The 19,319-nt window shown below is 39.9% G+C and overlaps 1 protein-coding gene across 5 annotated transcripts in view; it reads right to left on the bottom strand.

Annotated features, from left to right (window-relative positions):
• The window catches only part of HELZ (helicase with zinc finger), a 111,827-nt gene that overhangs the window by 10,154 nt on the left and 82,354 nt on the right, over nucleotides 1-19,319 (bottom strand). For all 5 annotated transcript variants that reach the window (XM_053375343.1, XM_053375342.1, XM_053375345.1 and 2 more), the window contains 6 exons: nucleotides 14,946-14,997; nucleotides 13,708-13,910; nucleotides 10,039-10,246; nucleotides 5,901-5,977; nucleotides 3,393-3,963; nucleotides 1,596-1,830 (listed from right to left, as the gene is read on the bottom strand). In XM_053375343.1, the coding sequence (XP_053231318.1) occupies nucleotides 1,596-1,830; nucleotides 3,393-3,963; nucleotides 5,901-5,977; nucleotides 10,039-10,246; nucleotides 13,708-13,910; nucleotides 14,946-14,997 (1,346 nt within the window). The remainder of the gene's footprint in view (nucleotides 1-1,595; nucleotides 1,831-3,392; nucleotides 3,964-5,900; nucleotides 5,978-10,038; nucleotides 10,247-13,707; nucleotides 13,911-14,945; nucleotides 14,998-19,319) is intronic.

Genomic DNA, 19,319 nt, shown 5'->3' with positions numbered 1-19,319 from the left:
CAAGAAATCTGGACCTGGATCTGGGGGCATGAATACATTTTTTAAAGCTTTTTTTCAGAAATTCTGAACAATGAAAAAGAAAAACAGTATCAAAAGCAGAAAAACAGTCTTAAAGCAGTGGGGGGAACCATTAGAAATCTAGACAATAAGTTGTAAGACATTTCTTGTTTAACTGAAAAACTGCAATGTATTTAGGCCAATACAAACTGTCTGCGCTGGGGTTATACGACACTTCTATGAAGTAGCACAACCTCCACTTTCACATGAGAAACCACATGTTTGAAAGTGCCCCCACAAAACATATCCAACTGCTAAATCCAACCTTTCATTGGAGGTAGTGCTTTTCACACGAAGCATGAAACAACTCACTCTGTGAAAACTCCCAAGGATGTTACCAAAACCAAAATTAGAACCATAAGATGGTATTTTAAAAAATAAAATAAAAAGGGGTGAGGACATAGTGCAGTTGCTTTATGGGAAGAAAAGTACAGACTCTGCAGTGGTACTCTAAATACAGATTGTAGCTGACTATGAATGGTAAGAGACTGGCTTGCTTTATATGTATACGAATGCATAACAAGTATTCCCTTTCTCTTTGTTTATCCTTCTTTTGCTTCCAAAGGTTCAATTTGCAAACCCTCTATGGATTGTCAACCCATCTGTTTGATATTACCTGGCCTAAGCTCTTGGGACATAAAGGCTATGAATAAAAAAATTATTCTAGTAAATTTCAACAACGCTCCTTTTCACAGGGCAAGTGAAGTTGATGCTTTCTTTAATTACCCGCAAAGTTGTTGTAGTTGGCATCTGCCTGCAAAGCTATCTTAATCTTATGTTATCTACTATTTATAATGTGCAAATGGCAGCAATTCTGATATATCTCAGCAATATATTGTTTTCAGTACCAGGAGACTTTTAACATGTTACTACTGTACTGTAGTATCTAACGCCATAAAAGAACCACCATTATTCTTAATGTGAACATTTGGGATGCTACTATAAAGATTAACAGGCTGGATGCTGTGTACAGTGGTACCTTGGTTTTCGAATGCCTCTGTAGTAGAACATTTCGGAACTCTAACGTCTCGGTTTTAGAACACGCCTCGGAACTTGAACATAAAACGCGGCTTCAATTTTGAATTTTCCGTATTGAGGCTTCCGTTCTGAGACTTCCGCTTTCAGTTTTTGAATGTTTCGGAATTCGAACGGACTTCCGAAATGGATTATGTTCAAAAACCGAGGTACCACTGTACTGAGACATCACTCTTCTCCCTGTCTGATTCTTATTTAATCCTTGTCCCTCCCCAGTGCTCATGGTTCAAGTGCTCACTGTCAAAACCATGTTTGTGAAGAGAGCCACAGCACTCTCAGCCCTTTTTTGAAGTCCATCCCATTCAAGCTAGGCACCTGAAATGAGCCTCCTAAGACTGGACCCTAAGAATTAAGAGTTTCTGGATTCCAGGAACAACTTGGATACTGCTCCTTGTAGCAAGGGATGGGCCAGGTGGACCCTTTCACCTCTAGGGCAGAATGAAAAGTGTCCATGTCCCATTTCCACCTAAATGCTACACTTTGAGAATTCTTTCCACAATTACCTTGAATACGTTGCCTCAGTTTCATCTTCTACATTGTTGGCAAGTTTCCAGTTTGCCCTAACTGGCTGCTGATGCAATCCAATTGGCTGCTGAGAAAGGTGGGATAAGTGAGGATGGTGATGGTGAGAATAAGGAATATTGCCCTGACTGAGATAGGCGTTATGCTCATTCCATTGCTGTAGTCTTGCTTGCTGTTGCCTTAAGGTTTCCAAAGCTAAATTTCCATGAATACGATCTGCAAAACATTTTTGGGGGGAAAATTACCCAGCTTCTGTACTGAAGATGCTTATGTCAGAAAACTTCATTTCACAATATCATATGGCAATTGTACAAACAATATCAAAACACCTTTGGTACCAAGTTTGCTTCTTGTTGTACCCTTGACATAGTACTACACTGAAATATATCTTACCTGCCCTATGTCTTGTTAGGGCAAGGCAATATCTGGTTTTCAGCATTGTGAAACATCACCAGCATTGTGATATGCCAATATATCACAGTGTCTGAAATAAGAATGGAGCTATGTAGAGGCATTGGCCGGCTTCACGGTTTTTCCCACATTGTGATGTTTGCATAGCACACACACACGCATCATGATTTGCGATATATTGCCAGGTCAAAAATTACGTAACCGATACGATGCCAGTTTGGGACAATATATCAATATATCACCGAACCCGAGTGTCTGTTTACATAAATGAAATCCTACACATCTGATATACAGTAGTAATCTAAAATATAATATTACAAACATGGTGTACAAAAGGGGTCTCAGCATCTCTTTATTTTACAGTAACCTCTCACAGGGCCAGTTCAAAATGAGCATACTCTCTCCCACCCTTCCCTGGTGTATGTGTTAGCTTAAGCACTTTGACTGCAGTCTATTTTATTCAAGGATTATTTAAAAGCAGTACATTTTTAAACCACTTGCTATATTTGAAATGTGGTTTAATTAGTGGATGGAGCAATAAATGTCAATTTTCCCTTTGCACAGTAGGCTAGATTCTACACACAGACACAAACCCCTCTCTATCCTCCATTTAGGCAAGCAACCGCCATGAGCAGAGTTGAAGGACACATTTCAGACAGGCAAAGACACTCAAGGGGGATGGAGACCAGAACCAGCAGAAGGTGTGGCCTGGGGAGGTCCATATATAGAGGCTTGGCACGTGAGGTCCAGGGCCTAAGGTTCTCCACCCATGATTTGAAGCATTTATAATCCACCTTTCCTCAGTGAGCTCAAGGCAGCTAGCACAGCAAGTTCAAACAATAACTCAACCATTTTAAAGAAGAGTAGGCTAATAATGATAACTACAACAAAGTACTCGAAAACTGTAGAACAGTTAAGATTTAAAAATACACCCACATATACACAAAGCTCATAAAAAATAGTGTAACCACAGCAACTGAAATCACTTGAGAATGAGAGGAACCATTTATGGCCCATTTATGGCCAGTAGTGAGGGGATAAGGTCATTCTCCTTCAGGAATGAGTCCCAGGACCTGAGTGCAGCTGCTGATAAGGCCCACTTGCCTTCCCATGGCTTGGCATCAATGTGCCTAGCACATCAGAAAAACACAATCAGGAGTTTCAAATGCAAACACCACAGAACTCTTCAAGCAAAGGCTCCGCAAGCATGGCTGATTTTCCTGTCTTTTGCCCTCTGGACAGAAAGGGAGATAACTCAGTACTGAATGACACTAATATTCAACCCCAAACCCAAACATAAGCATAGTTTTCAAGTTTAGAACAATTGTGTCCCGTTTGGGTCTATGAAAAGTGGCGGTTATACCTACCTAATTGCTCTCCTATAGGCATCCCTGGAGGATTCTCTTCAATGAAGTGGTTCAAGTGAGGCGGCAACATTGGGTTGTGCTGCGCAATGGGTCTCAGAGGGTTACCGACTTCTTGTAACAGAGATGGAGGGTGCTGCTCTGAAATCACAGTGTCTACACCAGGGGAGTGAGGTCTGTGTGGGACTGGGTTTTTAAAGAATGACTGGTTGGGGCCCGTTTGATAGGCTGGGGAAAGCTGTGAGGGTGTCTGCAGTGGCTGCTGATTTAAATGATTATGCTGTTGGGCTATCTGGTTCTGCTGTGGATCCATTTGGTTTTGCTGCTCAGACAAATGATTTTGCTGTTGACTCAAAGGGTTGTGCGGTTGTTGTAAAGGGTATGGCTGCCTTGGAATCTGGGGCAGGTGCTGGAAGTGGCGATTAGGAACAGCGTACTGAGCATGTGGAGGGGTGAGGTGAAGATTCAGCTGCCGGGGGTTAAGATTATCTTTGCGGTGAAATTTAGAATTAGGATAAGCAGCGCTGGGACGCAACTCCGGGCTTCTATTTTGGGAATTTGCTTCTAAGTCAACCTGGAGAAAATTACACAAATTACTTTGAGTTAAAAATCATTTAAGAAAACATAGCCAACAAAATCCCTGCAAGCTGTATGACTGTACCAAGCAAATTACTTTTAACACATTAATTATTTTCACACTGAATTAGGTATGTGAAATCTAACGAAGGTGGGAAGAACAGGGTCGTAAGTGAAGAAAGAGCACCGTAAAACTTATATATTCTCTTCTTTATTGTGTAACTAAAAACACATTTCACTGATAATTCTACTTGACTTGAAACTGCCTACATGTATTTTATGAATCTGAATATTTTTCTATGCTAATTTTTTTTTATATAGCTACTTTGGTAATTATATGTTACAAAGACCATCGGCAGTTGTGTCCTTCTACAGTGGTACCTCGCAAGACGAAATTAATTCGTTCTGCAAGTTTTTTCGTCTTGCGAATTTTTCATCTTGCAAAGCACGGAACTGCACCTCTTCAAGCAATGCGCCTGGTTTTAAGAAAAAGGAAACAAATTCGCAAGACGTTTTCATCTTGCGAAGCAAGCCCATAGGGAAATTCGTCTTGCGAAGCAACTCAAAAAACGAAAAACTCTTTCGTCTTGCGAGTTTTTCATCTTACGAGGCATTCGTCTTGCGAGGTACCACTGTAGCTTTAAACTATGGGCGGTATTCAGCTAACTAGTCCCACTAGCAGAAACCTTCACTGAAAAGTTTGCACTGAGTGGAGAATTGCCATAGTGCTATATTGAATTCCTTCCTTAACATCCAGACCTTCTCATCACTGAAATCCACCCCAGCAACTACTTTTTGTAACATAAATGAATAACCAGCTGCTTGCTTGTGATCATATTTAACTTAGTTAAAGACAAACAACTCTCAGGTTCCATGCTTATTACCTGTGCTTCTAGACAAAAGCACCAAATATATAACCAAAAGGCAATTATTTATCTGCAAAGCTTAAACAATTTGCTTTAGGTCATCCCACTCAGTTAATGACTTTGTTCCTAAGAGTCTATTCTCCCACCATTTCCATCTGACAATATTCTTCTGGGGGCTGGGGAAGCTGAGGCTTATTTGAATTACTCATACAAGTGTGAGTATTTACTTGCTCTATAAGTTGAAAGGTTAATTAAAATACTGAAATGTATTAGGTTGGATAGAGACCAACTATTCCACAAATGAATGGGCGCTTTCTCTTTGAGGAAGTGAGTTGGATCCATCAGAGGCGCCTCGTGCTCAGGGCACTGGACTGTTCTAGAGGATACCTCAAACTTTCAGAGCAAATTGGGAGCAGACCTGCAGGAACATTCGCCAATTACTTCTAAAATCAGTAAGTCTCGTGGTTGGGCAAGCACAAATATTTTGGACATGATTTAGTGTTGTTTTTTAATTAAAAAAAACCAGCACTAAGTAATAGGGAACTAAAACATAGATAAAAAATAACAGCACAGAAAAGTTAAAGAATAGCATCTGTCAAAATTCTTGCTAACCTTTTTTTAATGTTAGCAAGTTTTAAAGAGTGGCCTACAAAGCCTTTCTAGTCTGGACTCATTATATATCTGATGTAAATTCTGTAAGGCACGGAAGGCCAATTTTGTAAGGGAGAGAATCCTGAAATATTCCACTTTTTCAAACATAGATCAGCCAATTAAGTAGGCTGTATTATATATAATGTTGAAGTTCTTCGTAGAAAAAGGGAGTCACCTGCCCATTCTCCATGCAAGAATTCCTCTGCTGAATCAAAAGCCTTCCATGGATGGAAAGAACCTTACAGCCATCAAAAGTGAAGTCTACACTCAACACATTACTGATTTGTTATCCCTAGTGTCCCATCTCTTTTGTGTATTGATTCATCTGGGATGACCTCCTTTCTGTCACTTCATGTGTTATGGGAAATGACTAGTAGCCCATCTAAGAAGACAAGAAAGAAAAATAAAGACCACACACCTGTTTGGCTTCCATGGGTTTCTTCTCAGGCGTCCGGATTTTATTGAGTTCAGGTCCAGCACTAGGTTCATTTTTACCTAAATATATAAAATACTTACTTACCAAAAACAAAATTAAAGCATTTTCATAGCTCAGGTGGGATGATACCCACCCATGGATGCATTAAGGAATGATGGTATTTTATCTTCTCTTGTTGCTGAAGCTGATAATCATTAAAGAACTCCGGTGTTTTATATTCTTCTCCTGCTGCTATTAATCATATACAGTATTTCGTATTCCAGAACATAATTATCCTTACACAAATAGGGCACTTGCGTTTTATAAGACAACACATAGGTGACAATTCAGAAAAGCTAAGAAAGCTTTTGGGGTCATATGCTTGACCCATTTCAGTACATGAATCCCTGAAGAAGACCATCTGTGATCCCTGTTTCATCCATATACACATGGTTCCTGTTAATATCCCTTGCCACTACACAGTTGAGGATTTGAGAAACTGAAGAAAAGTTCAGGTCAATTTTTTTTCCCCATTTCTCCATGAGCTGGAACAGAGATGACTATCTCATTCTCCTAATTATATAGCAATTACTCATTAGCATAAGCCTCTGGCTCTTGTAAGTTTAATACAGAGAGATAGGAAAGACAAAATGTTTTCACATTCTCTTACTGCTTTAAGATTTCCATGCTTTGTAAGATCATATTAAGAAAACAGATTAATTTCTTAGCATGGTTTGAAATTAGGAGGTTGGAATTCTATTTGTCTGTAGATTTAGGAGCAAAAAGTATTATTAGTATGAGTTGTTCAAGATGAGTTTTTGTAGATGCTTTCCCTTTAAAATCTTTTTGATTTCAAGTTTTTCAGAAATCCTTTTATCAGTGAGCAAACAAAGCTGTACTTTCCTGCCCTCTCCCTGCCAGGCAATACTCTAAACATACCCTGTATGCCATGATAAATTGGTCAATTGCCTGCCCTAGACAGAGCTACAATCCCTCTGAAAAGGAAGATCCTGAATCTGTGGGTACTTCTAGATTCTAGATTCTAGATTATTACTGGAGGCAGAGGCCACAGCAGCCAGAAGTGTGTTTTATCAACTTCAGCTGCAGCCGCTTCCGGACCAGGATATGCCAACTAGAGAGGTCCATGCATTCATTAGTGAATTCACGAAAGTGCACAATTGCAGCTCCTTTCTCTATAAGAAAATCTGCTGCAAGATAATCATAAGTACATTTTCGGATCAGGCAAAGGACTCATATAGGCAGCATCCTGTTCTTAAAGTGGCCAAGGAGATGCATATTCGAAAACTGCAAGCAGGACCTGAGTGCAACAGCCCCTAGCGCCTTCACTTCTGAAACCTTTAACTCTTTTAAACTAGCTGCTTACCTTTTATTCAGGACTTCAAACATTATTTTTAAAAGTTCACAATGCTAAGTTTCACCTGCAGGAAAAACTAGCTTTGACGTTTAATTGCTCGTTCTTTGGTGCTTGGTGAAATATTGAGTAAATAAAGAATTAAATCTGACTTGTGTGAAAATAGAGGCATCTTGTGCTTCTTAAATTATAATAAATTGGTGGTATTTAGCACCTTTCACAGAGAAACCCAAATCAGAGTTCAGGGACCGACATTTTCTTCAGAGAGACAGAAGATTGTGTTCAGTGAATTTCACAATATTTCCTTTATCCTCCCCCAGCTACAGTATTAGAAGTTCAGGAAATTTAACTTCCCCGTTCAAATGTATTTTTCCAGGGTATTCTGTCCTCTTCCACTATGGAGATTACTATGGAAGAAATTAAGGATGGCACGTCATATTTGCTTCTGGAATTATCCTTGCTTTCATGAATCTAAATTAAGTTTCTTCTCTTGACTATATCCATGAACTAGTTAGTGTCCAATTAACTTTTGAATAACATCTTTGCCAGGCATAACACTGTGACAGCTCATATGTCTACGATATTGGGGAATACAGGAAGCTTTTCAGTTATGCACCTCAGTACCCTGAGCTCTCAACACATGGATAACTCTGCTTTTCAGAGATTTAATGAGGCAGATTTTTGAACTGCATAGCTTTAAGGGAAGTCATCCTAACAGCACAAATGGAATCAGAGCAATTTCAATTTCGATACAGCGCTCAGTCCTTCAGCATTAAAAAGCTGTCTTGCTCTGAAATAGATTTTATGCTAATGATATTATGGAGTTTTGTGCTTATTGTTTCATAATGGATATGTCAGATTTGTTTTTCCAGTCTGAGCCAAAGCCTGCATTTTGGAAGGCAATGGAGCTACCAACACGGGCACGGCAAGCGCTATTTGTCATTTTTATTTAGAAGTGGTTACTTTATGCAATTTTCATAATAATGTATCTACTGTAATCCAGTGGCGCTGGTGTGCACAGGGCACCTCTGATGCCCCAACAAATGGCTGATGCACACATGCAGCGAGTATCAGGGAACATTATGCAATAACAGAGAATCCCATTGCTCATGTAGTTTATTTTCCAACACAGGCAGCAGCGCCTGTGCATGCAGACATCTATGTGCACATCATAGCCTCAGTGATCATTCATGGTCATTATCTGACATTTGGGGACATTTTTATACCATTGTCCTAAAAGAAAAAAAGCCTAAAAGAAAAAAAGATACTTAGGTTACAATTCTAAGAATGATATGCACTGCATATCTAATGGTGCTGATGGATCCTGTCCGTAAAAAAATAATAAGGAGTATATTGCAGCAGCTATACTTCTGCTTAAGGCCTGCTACAGGATTTCAAGGCTAACCCTGTATATCATGGGACACCTTCCTGCAACATGCCACCATTTGCTGATTTTTCCTTTCCCTGTTGTATTACAGGGGAACGTAGAGCCACTAAATTTATTTCATGTTGCAACTTGGAAAATAAAAAAAAAAAGATTATCCATCTCATACCACTTTGATGCTGCTGAAAGAGTACAGTGGTACCTTGGTTGTCGAACTTAATCTGTTCAAAAACCAAGGTGTGGCTTCCAATTGGCTGCAGGAGCTTCCTGCACTCAATCGGAAACCGCAGAAGCCGCATCGGATGTTCGGCTTCTGAAAAACGTTCGCAAACCAAAACACTCACTTCCAGGTTTGCGGCGTTTGGGAGCCGATTTGTTCGGGAGTCAAGCCATTCGACAACCAAACTACCACTGTAGTGTTATTTCTGGACATTAGGTCCAGTCGTGACCAACTCTGGGGTTGTGGCGCTCATCTCGCTTTACTGGCCGAGGGAGCCGGCGTACAGCTTCCGGGTCATGTGGCCAGCATGACAAAGCTGCTTCTGGCGAACCAGAGCAGTGCACAGAAACACCGTTTACCTTCCCACCGGAACGGTACCTATTTATCTACTTGCACTTTGACGTGCTTTTGAACTGCTAGGTTGGCAGGAGCAGGGACCGAGCAACGGGAGCTCACCCCGTCGCGGGGATTTGAACCGCCGACCTTCTGATCGGCAAGCCCTGGGCTCTGTGGTTTAACCCACAGCGCCACCCGCGTCCCTGGACAAAAGGATAGCAGCTGCTTAAACTTGAACAGGGGTGGGGAACCCATGGTCTGCAAGCCAGAGATGGCCCACTTCAACCGACTCCCTGGGTTCCCTCCAGTAGGGAGCAGCTGACAGAGGAAAGGGCACTGATGTTGTACAAAGAATGTGAATGCAGCTTCCATCTCTGCGATAAGACCATAGCAGTGAGGTCAAATGGCCGCTAGTCAGCATCCTGCTCTCACAGTGGCCGATCAGATGCCATGGGGAAACTCACAAGTGGCACCTGAGCACAACAGCACTCTCCTCTCTGCTGTGATTTCCAGCAACAGGCATACAGAAGCATACTGCTTCTGACTGTGCAGGTAGAACATCTCCATGGGGGTTAATGGCCACTGATAGCCTTATCCTTCATCAATTTGTCTAATCCCCCTTTAAAGCCTGCCACACTAATTCATTAGACAGCCATCCTCCCATAAACTATAAGATATGACAACATATTATATGCCAGTCTTCACTGGAGTATATTTAAGTAAAGCTGAAAATTCCACGTCCCCCAGAATTAGCAAAGTATTTAAGGATGAAGTGTACCAAGGTGGAAGCACGTTGCCCCGCTTAAGAATTTGAAAAACAAAAACTTACTGCTTCGATTTTGTTCAAGTTGCTCTTTATCTGAATGTTGAAGCTGCTGTTGCCCTATACTAACGGGTGAGTGATGTCCAAGACCATAGGGTATAGGAGACCCACGTCCATGTGCTTGTAACATGTTCACATTATATGCCATGGCTGCTTGATGAGTAATGATTCGAGGGTCAACTGCAAACCTACTCTGATATCCTGTCCATGGTACCTATGTGATAAATAAATATGAACAGTATTGTTTACATCTTTGTAAGCACGCACACTTGGAAAAATATACAGTGCCAGGGAAAACAGAGGATCCATTTAATCTCCCAAAATAACTAGCACAAACGAATGCGGGGGTGTACTTTCAAAAGTCAAAGGGCACGTTTTGAAATGGCAAACTCATTTGGTAACCTAATATAGTGGTACCTTGGTTCCCGAACAGCTTGGCTCCTGAACAAAGCAGCTCCTGAACATCGCAAACCCGGAAGTAAGTGTTCAAGTTTGTGAACGTATTTTGGAAGACAAATGTCTGTTTCAGCTGTCGGCACTGTTTCCGGCGCCAATCAGCCAAACAGAAGCTCCGCCTTGGTTTGCGAATGTTTTGGAAGTCAAACGGACTTCCAGAATGGATTGGGTTCAGGAACCTACGTACCACTGCACAAGCAAGCATTCTTCAAATCAACAAACCTCAATAGTGGATGAGTGGCAAGTCCAGAGGCCCTGACCTACCTCAGTTACCTCCAAGGGCATTTACCCCAGCCTAGCTGCCACTCACATTTACAAGCCTGCACCCACTTCTTCCAATATGGCAGGTTTGGGGACTGCTCCCTTATCGGCATTTTCCCTGCCTCTCAAAACTGTTGATCCTGGTCTGGTTGTTTCTCTGGGAGACGTATCCTTGGTTCACTGGCTCTCACTGCCCTTGCTAATAAGGTAAAGGTAAAGGGACCCCTGACTGTTAGGTCCAGTCGCAAACGACTCTGGGGTTGTGGCGCTCATCTCGCTTTATTGGCCGAGGGAGCCGGCGTACAGCTTCCGGGTCATGTGGCCAGCATGACTAAGCCGCTTCTGGCGAACCAGAGCAGCACACGGAAACGCCGTTTACCTTCCTGCTGGAGCGGTACCTATTTATCTACTTGCACTCTGACGTGCTTTCGAACTGCTAGGTAGGCAGGAGCAGGGACCGAACAATGGGAGCTCACCCCATCACAGGGATTTGAACTGCTGACCTTCTGATCAGCAAGCCCTAGGCTCTGTGGTTTAGACCACAGCGCCACCTGCGTCTCGCCCTTGCTAAGAAAGGTGCCTTAATATTGAGTCAGACCACTGGGCCCATCTAACTCAGTCTTGTTCTCTCCCAGCCCTACTTGGAGATGCCAGGGATTGAAGCTGGAGTTTCCAGTATGCAAATCATGCGCTCTGCCACCAGCCTGTGCAGCTCTTCCCTTCCTACACATCCGAGCAACCTTAAGGGAGATTTTTATACCACTGTGTGCCATTTGCCGCCGCTGTTTTACTTCTGGCTAGGTCAGTCATAACCCAAGTAGCGCAGCCCCTAACAGAATCCAAATTACAGTTTTATTTAATTGATTGAAATAATTTTACCCCACTCTTCAGTCAAACAAAGGCTCTTGGAGCAGGCTGCCGATCAACAAAAGCAAGGCAATCCCTGCTCTCAGGCTTACAGTCAAAAAGGTGAAGTTGTCCACTTCTGAACCAGATGATGTATGGGCTGATATATATGGCAGTGAAGTGGTACAGCTGTTAACAATCTGGTTAGTATATAGGGAAGCCAGGATTTGGAACTCATGCTCTCTCTTCCCACAGCCTAAAATGGGTTTCAGATCCTGGTTTAAGGATACTTTTAGTCAGTGCTTTTTTTCTGGGGGGACGCAGGGGGATGCATACCCCTAAACGTTTTGTGAATCTAAGTTTGGCCTCATTGAGGGGCAGTATTTCAATATGATTAGGAAAATGAGAGTAGCCCTACACATTTTTTTTTTAGAAAAAAAGCACAGCTTTTGGTTAGCCTTGACTTTGGTTCATATTGTTGAAGAGCAACTACAACAGTGGGAGGTTACATACCAGAGGGTAGCTTACTGTCTTTTAACCATGGCTAACAAACCAACAGCATTACATCTACATTGGCCCCTAATGATAGTAGACAAAAACGTTCACTGAAGATTTGCTTTAAAATATTCTTTCAATCTTATTAAACAGTGGTTTATAAACCTTTTGAAACCTTCACAGATGGACTTTAGCCTTGAATCATCTGTTCCTTAAACTTAAAATCAGAAGAACCACAAATAATTGTGAATATATTTCTTTGTGTGATATCTCGCCAAGTATAAAGACACAGGTAGTAATAATGTATAAGCCCATCCACCTAACAGCCTTTTAACATCGCATTTAAATAAAATACAAATATTTGATTATTTTTGTTTGATATTAATAGAAAGCAAGATTGCATTACAAAGATGCAGCTGCTAAGCTTCATATTTCATTTAACTGTAACCATTAAATGCTGCCTTCTGGTAACCTAGTTAGGGGAAAAAACTGCCTCTAAAATGAATGGAAGCCAATGGTCTTGCTATGTTAAAGAAAAATGGTACCAAATGGACTGAGCAGGAATATCTCCAAATAGAAGTTCATAGCAAGCCCCAAAACAGAAGTCATGAACAGGATTTCACAAACAGCCATCAAATGGAGTGTGCATTTTATACAAACACAGAGCAATCTTGATTTACTTATCCTTGTCCTTTTGAAAACCAGGAGTGTCAGACCTCTCCCTATGCGGGCATGGGGGCACCAAAGCAAGGGAAGAAACAGGAAAATATTATAGGTGCTTGGCCTCAAGTATATAGATGGAACAGGAACAGAAATGTTTAAGGCATCCCCAGGAGGCAAATTGGGGGCAGCCCATTTGGTGCCATTTTTCAACTCCTGAAAAAGTGTGGGGAAGGGGTTGACCATGGCAGGGGCTTCATGTCTGTTTTCTCTTCCTCTAAAAGCTGCTGACTCTGCCACTGGCTCCCAGAGAGCTGATGAAAAAGTCTCATAACAAAAAGTTAACATGGCTCTGGTTTTGTTAACAAAAAATATTATAAAGGATCATCTAGACTGAACCATGGTTAGGCAAACTAAGGCCCGGGGGCCGGATCCGGCCCAATTGCCTTCTCAATCCGGCCCACGGATCAGCGTGTTTTTACATGAGTAGAATGTGTCCTCTTATTTAAAATGAATCTCTGGGTTATTTGTGGGGCATAGGAATTCGTTCACTCCCCCCCTTCAAAATATAGTCCTGCCCTCTACAAGGTCTGAGGGACAGTGGACCAGCCCCCTGCTGAAAAAGTTTGCTGACCCCTGGGTCTGAACAGAATGACCTCCTAAATGTTTTCAGTTACTGTTATATCAAAACAAAGTAAAATTTACTGGTTAAACAATTGGCCTTAGAAGGGTTTTGCTATGAGCACAGCCCTGAGCAGAAAACCTGGCAGCTCTGTTTGCAGCTTGTAACCTCATTGTGCCTTGGGCACTACCTAAATAGTTCTAACTTTGAAGAATGTGGTGGTTAATTAACACTTTCTATGAATATATATGTGCACTGTAATATTTCCCCCAAAAGCCCCGAACAAGCATTTTCAAATGGAAGAGGATGTCATCAACATGAAAGGGTATACTTACGGGCAAAGGCACAGGCATGAGCATATTTCCTCCATAAACAGCAGGTACATAAAGAATGCTTGTCCCCGTGTGAGGATCTATCCTTTGAACTGGACTAGGAGATTTCCCAAGGTTGGGATGAGGCCCAGAGGGAGGGGGAGGAGGGGGAGGAGGAGTATAGGCTCTGATAGGATTTCCAATTAAAACAGAAGGATTGGGCTGAACTGGAAAATAAACAAAAAAAATCCAACATGGATGTGAAGGTTAAGGGCTGTCAATACTTTCCCCAATACTTTGTCAATATTTGCCCAATACTTTGTAGGAAAAGTAGGTTCCTGTTGGAAATATAGCTGGCATTTCAGCGAGGTCTTTATTTTCTCATGTGTACAGAGTTTATAGAATTATCTCCACTATTATGTGGACTTTAATAATCAAGCTAGATTTGAAACCCTGTTTTTTCCATCAAAGCCTTCTGGTCTTCTGTTGTCATATTCTTTGATAGTATTTTCATTTTCTGCTGGTTAAACTTAAAACCTGCTAATATACCAAGCTCTTTTCTATCTCTTTTTTCTTCTCTCTCTCTTTCCTTTTCGTCATGTTTTTATCTAACTTAAATTAATGTTAGACAAAAAAGACATCTGAGATTAAGTTTTGTATTTCTTTTTATAAAGTCTAATAAAATTATTATTAATGATTAGGATAATAATAATAATAATAAAGATAACTGGGCCACGCTAGTAACCACCAGGTTTAAACAAGGCCATAAATCAATATGCTTGACATAAACACTAAAACACACTGATAGCCTATTCAGATTTTATCCTTCCTCACTAGAAGGATCTCTGAGAAAGACAGAAAGGGTCTTGATCCCACTCATTCCCCACTCCTCCCTCTGTAAACACATTGCAAGAGGAAACAAATTGAGGGGTTCCTCTATTATCTGTGTTCTGGATCTCCACCAATCCTGGGAAATTAAAATTCCTTCAGTTTTCTTTCTCAGAATCAGGGAAGACGCCTCAAATGCTATGGGATATTTCATCTGGTCACTAATTCGTTATCCCCACAGGGAGGGAGGGAGTATGGAAGCACAACGCTTCCTTATGACAATCCATGAGGAACATTCCAAACAGGTCCATAGATCCTTATTCTGAGATCCCTCCCTCTCACCACCCAAAAACTTTGATTTCCACTGAGAAAATAAGCAGATTTGAAACCAATCAACAATGATCTCCACCAACAATAGTTCATCAGGTACTTACCAATTCCATCACTTTGAAAATGGTCGTTCTGATTATGGTGGTGGCCTTTCACCTTAAAAAAATAATAATAGCGATAAAGTCATTCTAGCTATATAGCTTAGTATAAAATGAATTATAAAGATTGTATCCAGCTGTATCTCCCTGCTTATGGAGAGTTGTGGACTTGAGATATCAATATTAATTTCTATAAAGCACACAGATGCTCAATAAGTGATAGAAGCTATACGTATTACACAAAAATGAAAGAATAAAAATGAAATAGGTCACAAGCTTGCAACTGAGAAATTGATATTTTCTAAATAAACTAGAAACTAGTGTGATAAATTAGAAAATTTAGCCTTTTGAATGCACAATTGATTAAGTGAACTCGAAGGTGAAACTAGTATATCATGAAACGTTTAGTTCTGCTTCAGTAAGAACTAGGTAACTATAACACTAGATAAGAAATAATACTGACTTGGGCTTTCCTCCAAAGTGAATTAATTAGATTTTATTAATTAAATGAGATAATTATATTATTCAGGAAGAACCTCAAAAGACAAAACTTCTGACAAAACTTCAAAAGTTCTGATAAATATTTAGAATCTACCCAATGCTAAGGGGTCAAAATTAGAGATAACTGTACAAAATTTTATTTATTGTCCTTATATGTTGCAATTTGGTTCAAGTTCCTGCTATGCCACAATGCTTGTTGGGTGATCTCAGTCAGACACTATATTTTAACCTAACATTTCATAGGACTGTGGGGTGCCCTGAGGATTATACAAAAATATCATAAATATATAAGTAAATCCATACAAACTCATGCAATCGTTTTAGAAACTGAAGAGAAAATTCCATGTGCTCAATTTAATATCTCAGAGACAACAGAGAGCGCAGCCAGCACAATCTCTCAGGTAATACATGAAAGAACAATAACACGTATCTAACTGAACACTGTTGTAAAATATTCTCCCTATTATATGAGCAGACATATCTACTATTATTCACTTTCTGAGCATATTTACACACTACAGCTGAATATGTGCAGATGGCAAGACAAACCAATGGCCAAATAGTATAATCTAGGGTGCCTATGTCAGAGGCGGCTCAAACATAGAAGTCAGAGATCATGATGCAACTAACCTCAGATCCATAGCCATCTTCTAAATAAGCAATATATCTGCTGTTCATAGATAATAGTGTAGAAGATACTGACGCCTGCTTATCAATATGTGGCCAAGCATCAAATGTGAAAACTCACTGATGCTTAAGAACATGAACTTCCCAGGGAAAAGGCAAGTTCTATCCAATTTTGCAGCAATCTGAACAAATTAATCAGTACTCTGTCTATAGACAGGTGAACTACAAATAAAACGGATTAAGAAAAAATTATAAACTGTTTCACTACCTATTGAACAAAGATAATGGTTTGTTAGTGTTCAGAAACTAAGAAAGCAAATGATATTTTCAAAGACCAGACACTAAAACATTATTTAATCTGGTAATGTGATTTCTTTACACATGTATGGTTTACTTAACAACTTTTTCCATAAGAGAGACTTTGACATTTGTTTTGCCACGTTTATCACAGTCACTTTAAAATAGCTTTATTTCCAAATGGAAACAGCAAGTCTGTGAACAAATGGATTTGAAAGCCTGTCTTGTTTCATTGTTTTATCTGCATCTAGCACTGCACCACCTGGTGATTTTTTTTAAATGCAGTTTTGCTCTTCAAAATAGCCTTGCAGAGTTCTATGCCTGTGGTCTCGCAGCGATTTCTGGATCAAATAGACTTATTTTAAAAGTGAGTAAAAGTGTTTTTATTTTTAACCCACCATGCTCTGACTTTTAGCTACATTCAGCTTGATTCTTTCTGACTTGCTGACTGCAGCTACAAAGAAGGGCGTTTTGGGATAAATTATTCTACAATTCATATTACAAATATTTCACTGTGTTTAGATTTGCTACACATTTATAAGTAGGTCACTACTACCTGGGCCAAGATAGTCTCTTTTGATTGTAGATTACTACCTGGCACACGTCTTTCACTCTTCTTTGGTACCTGAGTGCAGCAACATTTAAAGTAGGGTTTTGCAAACTTGGGTCTCCAGCTATTTTTGGACTACAATTCCCATCATCCCTGACCACTGGTTAGTTAGGGATGATAGGAACTATAGTCCAACAATAGCTGGAGAACCAAGTTTGGAAAACCCTGGTTTAAAGCATTGGCTTGCCTTTCCAGGAATTAGAACACTAATTAAAACTAAAGCCCTACTCTGACTCTTATGGTAGTGACACCCTGGCAGGTTATCTGGTTAATGTAGGATTGGAGATTTATATATAAGACTAGACACCACAAGATGGTTTCTATGAATACAGTGGTACCTCAGGTTACATACGTTTCAGGTTACAGACTCCCCTAACCCAGAAATAGTGCTTCAGGTTAAGATCTTTGCTTCAGGATGAGAACAGAAATTGGGCTCCGCCGGCACGGCAGCAGCAGGAGGCCCCATTAGCTAAAGTGGTGCTTCAGGTTAAGAACAGTTTCAGGTTAAGTACAGACCTCCGGAACGAATTAAGTACGGTACTTAACCTGAGGTACCACTGTACCTTCCATTTAAACACAGACTTATTCTTTCACTACTCTGGCTCCAAGCTTTTCTTCTTGTTTCTTCAAATCTAAAATATATTACAGTATACAGTAACAGCATGGCTTTTACACAAACCCAGAAGGCTAGTTAACAGACTTAATCAACCTACTGCAAGTTTCCCACTTGTAACACAAGTCTAGATATGGGAAGGGGCATTCATGCATCTTGCCAATCCTATTAATACCCCTGCCCTGCATTCTCTGTTATTGCAGAAAATATTTTTGTGTAGATAACATCCAAGTTTGGCTCTCAGATTCTGTTAAAATTCAGGTATACTAGCAACTTGAAAGTTTATCATTTAGCATGTACTTTTCGTGTACTGTTTCTCTGTCAATGAGAAAAGAAAGAAAATAGGTCTGTGGGAAGATTGTAGGTTTCAGCAGCTAATTTCATGACTAACTGTACCCTTTAAAATAATTTTCTTTGTGTCTCAGAAAACCAGTTTTTATTATGTTACAATGCATGTCAGAAATATTATGAGATTCTATCTTCTAATTAAAAACCAACATGACAAAGTTCCAACTTGTACACCTTACTGAAACTTCTGCAGAAATGGAAATTGTATTAATATGGACCTTGAAAATGAAGAGCAGTCTTTGGACATGCAGTTTCCTAAAAGACTAACATTTCAAAGCATTATTAATAGGTTTTAAAAGCTTCATTATATTACAGAAAATAATGAATTTTGATAAATGAGTATTTCTAAATATAATAACTCTTTTTGAAAGGTTCACAAAAGATATTCCTTTCTGCGCTATCAAATAAAATCTAAAAAATGTAAATGAAAAACAGTATGAATTTGAAGTTTTCATGTAGATGTTAACTTGTGACAAAAACATAACATTTTGAGAAGCCTTCTTGTAAAATGGGATTGTTTTCCAAGGATCTAATACAACTCGTTTTAATTATGCCAGCAAACATGGTCAAGTAATAAATCTTATTAATACCCTTGACAACTAAATATAGAATATAATATTATTCTTCATAAACACAAGGAAGGGCAATTGTATGGTTTTCACAATTCCTGCCACTATGAATTCTCATAGGAGCATTTTATTGTTACAGCCTTTTAGATAAATATGTTTGGCTTCCTGAAGAACACTATACCAGTGCAATAATGAGTAAATGGTAAGTGAATTCTGCACTGTAACAGTTTTCTAGGCTGCAAGTAACCATTGTTATTAGTATCATCTCCTGCAAAGTGTAAAGTACTGAATTATACTTTTCACATCAATTCTAACAGCTTTTGGCTGACTTATTGCCCATACATTTTAGATAGCTGCTTTATATCTGGAGCAAAAAACTATTATGTAGCAACAACTTTATTTTAACACACAGGGTGTGTATGTGATGTTAAGGGAGGGGCAGTACCGAGAAGAAACAGGAACGAAGATTTGGAGATATGCTTCAGAGGTCCAGAATGTGGGGAGCCCGGAAAAATTAATAATTACAATTTGGAATGCAATTTGGTGGTTTTTTAAATTTTAGTTTATTGTTTTTAATAAGATTATGATGCGGATATGTTGATTGGGTTTTTTTATTGGAAAATCAATAAAAATGATTTTTTTTAAAAGGGTGAGGGGTAGTACCTCTTGTGGGGGAGGCTCCTAGAAGCTGTCAGCATGCAACAGCAGCCACCCCCCGGGAACGGCTTTGACTGGCTGGCTAAACCAAGTGAGGGTGGCCGATGGGTCTCAAACCCTTGCATGTAAAAACAGGCTCTGGCGGAATGAGCCATTAA

This window comes from Podarcis raffonei, chromosome 2 (genome assembly GCF_027172205.1).
Source record: "Podarcis raffonei isolate rPodRaf1 chromosome 2, rPodRaf1.pri, whole genome shotgun sequence".
Classification (NCBI taxonomy): domain Eukaryota; kingdom Metazoa; phylum Chordata; class Lepidosauria; order Squamata; family Lacertidae; genus Podarcis; species Podarcis raffonei.
Note: the sequence above shows the minus strand (reverse complement) of the source record. Positions and strands in the feature narration are given on the sequence as shown.